This window comes from Uranotaenia lowii, unplaced genomic scaffold, assembly GCF_029784155.1.
Source record: "Uranotaenia lowii strain MFRU-FL unplaced genomic scaffold, ASM2978415v1 HiC_scaffold_1993, whole genome shotgun sequence".
Taxonomy (NCBI): Eukaryota; Metazoa; Arthropoda; class Insecta; order Diptera; family Culicidae; genus Uranotaenia; species Uranotaenia lowii.
The window spans coordinates 2,124-11,881 of NW_026598069.1; the positions used below are offsets into that span (position 1 = coordinate 2,124).

Sequence of the window (9,758 nt, forward strand, 5' to 3'; positions counted from 1 at the left end):
CAGAGCTTTTTTGTTGTAGTTTCTACTGAGATTTCCAACTTATACGAAAAGTAAAAAATGTACTTGTACATATGTACATATAAGTCGATTCGTTGTCGTTTTTCCTCAACCTCACCATTAGACAGGATTAAAAATATTTTATATCTTCTACCTAATATGTATAAGATATTTTTTTCTCAAGAAATTAATCCAGAATAGAATAATTGTGATGTAAAAATCAAAAATGTACGGACAACTTTTAACCGACTGTATATATTGATCTAAAAATTTCGGCAACCCAATTTTACATCTAACTTTCCCTCATTTTTGACTGCTTAGTGGGGAGAAGACGGTGCACCAACGAGAAAAAAAAACCACAATAATGCGTCATCGAATCGCGTGGCCAATGTCATGGTTGGAAAATTTATGACTACCCGCAGCCCCTCGACACATCATCCCATTCATTGATTGTGGCCCGGCAAATGGGTTTACATTTTTATGGGTAAATGTATGTATGACTCAATTTCTTGAATATTGTTTTCCCTACGGTTATTCTCTTTCCCTTCAATGGCCAAAATGCTGGTTTTTCAATGTTTATTTCCAGAGTTGGTCAATTTTTTTAGGTAGTGTTACTGCAAAAGGTTAATAAAAGAAGTCGAAGCTTTATATATGAAAATGTTGAAGCTAAAAATTGTTCTATTTGAAATTTTTGAGTTTAGAATGAAAAGAAGAAAATCTCAAACACATGGCTGAGTCAGCCATCTGTTGGAAGAGAGGAAGTAAAAGAAAAAAAAACTTCAAACATTAATCCACGAAAGATTAATTAGTGTAGATCGGAAGATAGAGAAGCGCAAAACAACCTCAGCGCAAAAACATCATTGGCGTGTTGTGTATGAATGACTGGCCTGTCTTGGATCAAACCAGGAGATAAATATTATGTTCGCCGAAGTCCAGCCAGACATCAGCCCGCCAAACACACACCCGTGACGCGTTACGGTTTGCAAAAGATTATGCGAATCTCTCCGAGCAACGTTCCCGAGTCATGTTTAAAATGATGTAAGGGTGGGTCGAGTTGAACAGAAAAATTGGAAGGAAAATTTCCATGAAGAAAAAAACAATTTTTCTAAAATTCATTTTTTTAAATCGTTGATATAAACAACAGCGTGCTCAGTTCACGTCCCTAGGGATCCCATTCCAAATACCTCCCAGACGAGCGTAAATATCAAATTGCTCCAACAATTTCATTAACGGTTTTTTTCTTCTGTTTTCTTGCAGCTTCCTGCCAGCCAGCCAACGGTAGCATATCGAAGGAGCGAAGGGTCGGGGGCGGGGCCGGAAGTCTGGAAAGTCAACCGGACGAGGAGGACTACGAGTACGACGATGAGGATGAACCGAGCCGGGAAAACGGGGAGAACGAGATCGGCCACCCTGGCGGAGGAGGTGGATCGGCTACGCAGCTGCTCACCAAGAACCAAACCATCGAGACGGAGCAGGGCGAAATGGTGACGCTACCCTGCCAGGTGCACAAACCGGCCGGTGAGTTTGTGTGTTTACAACAGCAGGGAGCTTAGATGTAGATAGAGACCTACAGATTTCCATTGCTTTCGGAAGCTGTGAACGGAGGAGGGGGAGAAAACATGCCATTAACTATCAAGCAAAATTTATTCATTAAATTTGAGACTGAGATTGTTGCATAGGCTGATTGTCTCTCAATCAAGTCAGTCAGTCAGTCAGTCAGTCAGTCAGTCAGTCAGTCAGTCAGTCAGTCAGTCAGTCAGTCAGTCAGTCAGTCAGTCAGTCAGTCAGTCAGTCAGTCAGTCAGTCAGTCAGTCAGTCAGTCAGTCAGTCAGTCAGTCAGTCAGTCAGTCAGTCAGTCAGTCAGTCAGTCAGTCAGTCAGTCAGTCAGTCAGTCAGTCAGTCAGTCAGTCAGTCAGTCAGTCAGTCAGTCAGTCAGTCAGTCAGTCAGTCAGTCAGTCAGTCAGTCAGTCAGTCAGTCAGTCAGTCAGTCAGTCAGTCAGTCAGTCAGTCAGTCAGTCAGTCAGTCAGTCAGTCAGTCAGTCAGTCAGTCAGTCAGGCAGTCAGGCAGTCAGGCAGTCAGGCAGTCAGGCAGTCAGGCAGTCAGGCAGTCAGGCAGTCAGGCAGTCAGGCAGTCAGGCAGTCAGGCAGTCAGGCAGTCAGGCAGTCAGGCAGTCAGGCAGTCAGGCAGTCAGGCAGTCAGGCAGTCAGGCAGTCAGGCAGTCAGGCAGTCAGGCAGTCAGGCAGTCAGGCAGTCAGGCAGTCAGGCAGTCAGGCAGTCAGGCAGTCAGGCAGTCAGGCAGTCAGGCAGTCAGGCAGTCAGGCAGTCAGGCAGTCAGGCAGTCAGGCAGTCAGGCAGTCAGGCAGTCAGGCAGTCAGGCAGTCAGGCAGTCAGGCAGTCAGGCAGTCAGGCAGTCAGGCAGTCAGGCAGTCAGGCAGTCAGGCAGTCAGGCAGTCAGGCAGTCAGGCAGTCAGGCAGTCAGGCAGTCAGGCAGTCAGGCAGTCAGGCAGTCAGGCAGTCAGGCAGTCAGGCAGTCAGGCAGTCAGGCAGTCAGGCAGTCAGGCAGTCAGGCAGTCAGGCAGTCAGGCAGTCAGGCAGTCAGGCAGTCAGGCAGTCAGGCAGTCAGGCAGTCAGGCAGTCAGGCAGTCAGGCAGTCAGGCAGTCAGGCAGTCAGGCAGTCAGGCAGTCAGGCAGTCAGGCAGTCAGGCAGTCAGGCAGTCAGGCAGTCAGGCAGTCAGGCAGTCAGGCAGTCAGGCAGTCAGGCAGTCAGGCAGTCAGGCAGTCAGGCAGTCAGGCAGTCAGGCAGTCAGGCAGTCAGGCAGTCAGGCAGTCAGGCAGTCAGGCAGTCAGGCAGTCAGGCAGTCAGGCAGTCAGGCAGTCAGGCAGTCAGGCAGTCAGGCAGTCAGGCAGTCAGGCAGTCAGGCAGTCAGGCAGTCAGGCAGTCAGGCAGTCAGGCAGTCAGTCAGTCAGTCAGTCAGTCAGTCAGTCAGTCAGTCAGTCAGTCAGTCAGTCAGTCAGTCAGTCAGTCAGTCAGTCAGTCAGTCAGTCAGTCAGTCAGTCAGTCAGTCAGTCAGTCAGTCAGTCAGTCAGTCAGTCAGTCAGTCAGTCAGTCAGTCAGTCAGTCAGTCAGTCAGTCAGTCAGTCAGTCAGTCAGTCAGTCAGTCAGTCAGTCAGTCAGTCAGTCAGTCAGTCAGTCAGTCAGTCAGTCAGTCAGTCAGTCAGTCAGTCAGTCAGTCAGTCAGTCAGTCAGTCAGTCAGTCAGTCAGTCAGTCAGTCAGTCAGTCAGTCAGTCAGTCAGTCAGTCAGTCAGTCAGTCAGTCAGTCAGTCAGTCAGTCAGTCAGTCAGTCAGTCAGTCAGTCAGTCAGTCAGTCAGTCAGTCAGTCAGTCAGTCAGTCAGTCAGTCAGTCAGTCAGTCAGTCAGTCAGTCAGTCAGTCAGTCAGTCAGTCAGTCAGTCAGTCAGTCAGTCAGTCAGTCAGTCAGTCAGTCAGTCAGTCAGTCAGTCAGTCAGTCAGTCAGTCAGTCAGTCAGTCAGTCAGTCAGTCAGTCAGTCAGTCAGTCAGTCAGTCAGTCAGTCAGTCAGTCAGTCAGTCAGTCAGTCAGTCAGTCAGTCAGTCAGTCAGTCAGTCAGTCAGTCAGGCAGTCAGGCAGTCAGGCAGTCAGGCAGTCAGGCAGTCAGGCAGTCAGGCAGTCAGGCAGTCAGTCAGTCAGTCAGACCATTTCGCGACCGTGACTGGTAATTTCTCTCCATTTTGATAAAACGATAAATTATTTGAAAAAATAAATCAAACCAAAAAAGTAAACAACCGTAGGCAACGATTCACGCTTAATTTAGTGTCATCATACTTCTTGAAAATCAACCAGTTTAATAATAACCCATCAAAAAAATAACTGTGGAAACATTAGTAGTTCGAATACTCTACTCATCATATAAAAAGTACATGAAACAAAAAGCAACGCTATTGATGATTTCCTGAGGCTATCTCGATTGAAGTGGAAAAAAGGAAAATATGCCATAGTTATATATTATTTACATATTTTTTGGAAATAAGCGGGTGAACCTAGAATTGATAAATCCAATTCTGTTAAGAGGACAACATGGAATTAAAATTAGATTTGAAGCGAGTTATGAGGACAGCTTGATCATGTCAACAAATTCAACATTGCTTGCGAGTTGGGAGGACCGAAAAGTAAAAACAGCTTGTTGAGAGAACTGTTGTATTGAAATAATGGCGAGTTGAGGGGACAGCCTATGAATTGCGGGTTGGGAGGACCGCAAAATATAAACAGTGTGCTGAAAATACAACTATATTGGATTACATAGCAAATTGAAAAGACAGTCTATGAATTGCGAGTTTGGAGGGCCGCATAATAAAAACAGCGCACAATGGGGAAAAAAGTGTAATCTCCTATATTTTTCAATTATTCTCGAAAAAGCATGTTCGGATTTGGAAATTTTGAACCAAATGGGACGTATCTTGTGTAATTTTTTCCGAGGAATCCAATGAAGGCTTTTAGAGCTCCCGCAAGCTTCGGAGCTATGGCTGTTTTACCCTCAGTTCCCCTACATTTTTTCTTATAGTTAGAAAACGCTTGTTGGGACTTGAAAATTTTGAACCAAATGGAACGTATCTTGTGTGATTTTTTTTCCGAGAAATCCAATGAAAGTTGTTTGAGCTACCACACGCTTCGGAAAATGGAGTTATGGCTGTTTTTACCCTCGATTCCCCTACATTTTTCAATTATTTCAGGAAAAAGCATGTTTTGACTTGTAAACTTTGAACGAAATGGGACGTAGCTTGTGTGATTTTTTTAGAGAAATCCAATGGAAGCTATTTGAGCCACCGCACGCTTTGAAAACGGAGTTAAGGCTGTTTTACCCTCAATTCTCCCAAATTTTTAATTATTTCAGGGAAAAGCATGTTCGGAATTGAAAATTTTGAAACAAATGGGATGGATTTTTTTAGAGGAATCCAACAAAGCCTGTTTGAGCCACCGCACTCATTGAACAAAGGAGTTATGGCTGTTTTACCATCAATTTCCAAACATTCTTCAATTAATTCAGAAAATTAAAGGTAAAACAGCCATAACTCCAGTTTCCAATCTGTATGGTAGCTCAAATAGGCTTCTTTGGATTCCTCAGAAAAAATCACACAAAATACGTTCCATTTGGTTCAAAATTTTCAAGTCCGAATACGCTTTTTTTCTGTAAAAATTGGAAAATGAAGGGGAATTGAGGATGAAAATAGTCATAACTCCATTTTCCGGAGCGTGTGGTGGCTCAATCAGCCTCCATTTGATTATTCGGGAAAAAAATCACACAAGATACGTTCCATTTGGCTCGAAATTTTCAAGTTCGAACATGCTTTTTCTTAACAATTAAAAAATCAAAATTCAAAATCTCTTACCATAGGTTTTGATTTTTCCAACAATTCCCAATCTTGGGATCAGTTTCTCCAATCTATAATGTATCCTGGTTCGTTTTGATCAAAGAAGTAGTACCACTTTTTTGTGAATTTTGAAAAACTTTAAAAATCAATCGCCTGTCGCTCTAATTCTGTTAGCTTATATACCTTGAGTCATCGTGCTTGAGGATGTAGCAAACTAACTGTCAAATATTGAACATTGCCAAATACGCTGAACTTTCAAATGACGAAAAAAAAGTTCTACGAGATTTTTTGGCAACGGTTATGACTCCATTGTGCCGAATGTGTCAGTGAAAGTAAACACCGGGTTGTATGAATGTTTGAGGACTTTTAGCGGTACCGATAGAAACATTTGGTCAGTCTGACTCATGAATCCATGAATCGGATGAGTAAATCAAGCTCCACTTCGGGTAAGAACTTCAGGAAATCCCGTATCACGAACCGCAGGCAAAAGGCAAACAGTTTGCATAAAAGTCACGACCGGACAATAAATATTAACCGCTTTGGCAGATGATGAGGCAGGTGCTCGAGGATTCGATCATCGTATGACTGTTTTGAAGAGTGATGAATAATTAACGAATGAATCATCTGGCTGTAATGATACACCTTAAAATGTGATATTAATTAAAATATTAGTTATTTTTGTTGTTTATTTAATTTTTTCTTTTGCTGAAAACCTTCTCATGTGACTAAAATATTCAGCAAATGAACTGTCGAATGCTTGTGATAAACAATCGGCAATGAACATTCCCCTTTCGAGTTAGTTATTCTAATTTTAAACAAGGTCAGTCAAGCTGTGATAAGAATCAACCTTGTATCGCTTTATTAAAAGTTTCAGTTCTCCTAACTGTGAAGTCTAGCTAAACTTCAAATCGACAAAGCGCCCAAGTGAAGGCAATCCATATGCATGCCATTTTACTAGGAAGCTTTATACAGTGCAGCCTACCCTAAGGAAAAATCTGCATACATTCTCCAGTCCCGGCATGATTAATGCTACCCCTGCCAACTGTTTGTCACTTCAAGGTAAATGGCGCGGTGCGGAACTTTTTAAGCCTTAGGGCCTGTCACCAGTCAGTAGTACCTCTAGTAGCATTCCAAAGTTGCAATACTTAAAAGCAAACATACATATCCCACTCCAACAACGAATGACTCTAACGAGCCCATTTTTCTGTTTCGATTTTTGTTTCGCCCTCCAGAAAACACAATCGTCATGTGGTGGAATGGGACCCAGATGTTGTACACCAAGACCACCAACTTGACCAGCAACCGGCGGCTGACCCTCGGCAGGGACTCTTCGCTGACGATCCGGGACGTCCAGGTCGAGGACGATTCCATCTACAAGTGTACGGTGCTGCCGATCCAGAAGTCCGCCTTCATCACCCTGAAGGTGAAGAGGTAAGTGTTCATTTTTTTTTTTCGATCGTAAATTTAGCAATTTTACCTATTTTGGAACGAAAAGTTTCGTGTACCTGCGAAACCCAAAACTCACGCCTGATAAAAAAAAATGAAACTTATAAATTATTTAGAATTGGAACAAACTTTTACTCATATTGTGACGCTCCGTCTGTGGACGGATTTGAAAGTTCTTGGCGCTCACGTGTCGAGAATTTTGTCAGCTTCACGTAGGTATGTATTTTAGACATTCGCATTGTAGTGACCGGACGACACATTTTTCTCAAACTCAGCACAATTTACGCATTATCCTGCATTAAAGTTCTGTTCGCGTCCTTTTTTTCCAAAGTTATTTTCTCAACTGGTCCGTTCCTTCAACGAATCAATTCACCAATACAGTCACAATCCCACTTTTAGCTTTAGCTTTCTACACACTTATGAGATAACACCCACGAAGTACGTCGATTTACCCGTATCATTTCAATGTGTATGAATTCAAATACACTGATTTCACATTTTATTTTCTTATTAATCCTAGACCCTACATCCGCCTCCTTGTCTACTCCTGGAAAGTCTTTTTTTTGTATGAAAATCAAAACCCCTTTTGCATGATTCAAAGTTCCATTGAGTCGAAATACAAGTTTAAAGTTGCTGATTGTTAAAAACGGTACAGAATTATTGCAATATGTCGATTGGAGAACTACATCAATGTTAGTTCAAAATTAATTTTAAATATTTTAATCCACGAAGCGATCATTTTTCACACGGGTCACCATCTCTCAAAAGACTGACTTGAATTTGTCAATTACTTTCTTCCAAACGAAACTTTGATGAAAAAGTTAATATGCGTGTATGCCAAACCTGAAAACTGGTTGAATTAATTAATTTTAACATTTGACTGATTGTTATAAATTATGTTTCAGTAATATAATAAGTTTGATGAATCATTTCACTTAATTTTTTATTAATTTAAGACACTTTAAATTTGCACAACTATCGCAGTCCACAAATTTGAGTGTAGGAGTCCAATTCAATGCATTGCGTTTGATGTATAAATATGAAAATTTCTACAAAAAATGTCTATCAGATTGTAAAAAGATGACATATAAACACCACTTTAATGACATTACGAAAAAAAAACTATGGTTACTGAAAACAATGAAATTAACAAATGCTAGTACAAAAATTATTTAAAAATTCAAACTACAAAGTTTTCAATTCAATTTAGTTTAAAAATATAATGTAACTTCACGGTTTAAATTCAATTCGGGTTCATTTATCGATTTGACAAACTGAAGTAAAAAGTGTTTCGATGCGCTCGGAAAAAAAATTATACACCAATGAATAACAGTATCAAAATAATTAAAACTTTAATGAAAAGGATTTTTCTTTTCTATATTGAATGTTGAAACACCTTAATAAAAATGTTTTCAATTGAGTAACACACTACACTATAGTTCAGAAAGTAACATAGGTAACGTAGATGAAGCATCATTGCATACGTATTTATGCCAACCCTGAGAACTGTCATGATTCAGCTGTTTATTTTTATTCGGTTAAATTTTATTCGGTTCGTAGTATCACGTATTATAAAGTAATAAGTACTCGACCTAATGAAATGTAAAGCTGATTTTGTACGGTGAAGCTCTTAAGTGACTCTGGAATCTGTGATCCTTTTGGAAACAAGGCTGTCTGTAGGCCTGAAGCCTGCCAGCAACCCGTAAATGATCTGATAGGATCCTAAACTTCGTTAAAAATATATGTAAGAACCACCGTCAGCTATCTGTTATTGAAGAGAGATCCTTTTAGAGGATTCTGCAGATTTCAACAATTCGTTCCTGTCAAGTCCGTAAGTCCGTAGGAATTTTATACGGTTATCAATTGAAGCCCAATCATCTTTCTTGGTTGCAGTTCCAATGACTCCGTCAACAGGTTTCTGGTTCCAGGATGAACACAAATCATTTACACTTTCGCAAGTCGTTAAGGCAAAGGTTTTCCACAATAATTATTCTCCACAAGCATTTCAACCTTCTATTGTCGTGACATATTAATCTAGTTTTTCAGTTACTAGAGATTCACGTTCTAAAACATTCATTTCATTTTCATACAAAGCTATGACGCTTTCTCCCTTATAGTTGTAAAATCCACCGTGCATATTACCAATTCTGAACCTCCTACTTTAGATTACTGCTGTAAAGAGTTTATAACATCTTTTCTCCTTGAATAAAAATCCTGATTGAACGTAGATCTGAAGTCAAATAGAAATAGATGAAAAACACTTTCAACTTGTCAAGCTTCAAATAAATAAGGAAATCAACGTTCGCAAGAAAAATGATTTCCAAAACAAATATAAAATTATAATTTTATTTATTTTTAGCATTAGATAAGCGTTTTTTTCGAATTCCTTTCGCTACAAGTTGTTGCATTTTCCGTCTCTAATTTTCATTGTCAAAACTTTAAAATCTCTGTCAATCATTCCAAATAATCTTGTAAATTTTCTTTTCTATCATTCATTTATCCTAAGCTATCCGCATAGCTCCCTCTAGAATTTCTTCAAAAATGTTTCGTCAATTTTGCCTTTCAATCTGATCGTTTTGTTAATAAAAAATGTTTCAAAACAATATAAATTGAAAAGTATATAGCCAAGTATAATGTTCTTGGAAAAGGGGGTTTCAAAATTTAAATAAAAATTAACGAATCAAAGCGACGACTTTAAATAAAATCTTTTCCTTACAAAACAATTAATTTGTTCTACGAATTTTTTTTTAACGTTTCACATATTTAAATCAAGAAACGATATATAAACTGTTTGGAATTTCTGATTGCAAATTCTAATTAATTTCTGCTAATAACATAAGGTTGTTTTTGTTTGTTCGAATATTTTCAAAATCTCATAGTGTTTGATTCTATGACCTTTGATGTTTGATTTTTTTGTGTTTTTTAAAT

General features: G+C 40.0%; 1 protein-coding gene across 1 annotated transcript; it reads left to right on the forward strand.

The window, feature by feature from the left end:
- Positions 1-1,254: 1,254 nt before the first annotated feature.
- Positions 1,255-6,834, forward strand: LOC129759600 (uncharacterized; the record flags this gene model as incomplete). Its single annotated transcript, XM_055757073.1, has 2 exons — positions 1,255-1,515; positions 6,617-6,834. Coding segments are annotated over 2 exons (464 nt in total), but the record flags the coding sequence as incomplete, so codon positions are not given.
- Positions 6,835-9,758: the final 2,924 nt, after the last annotated feature.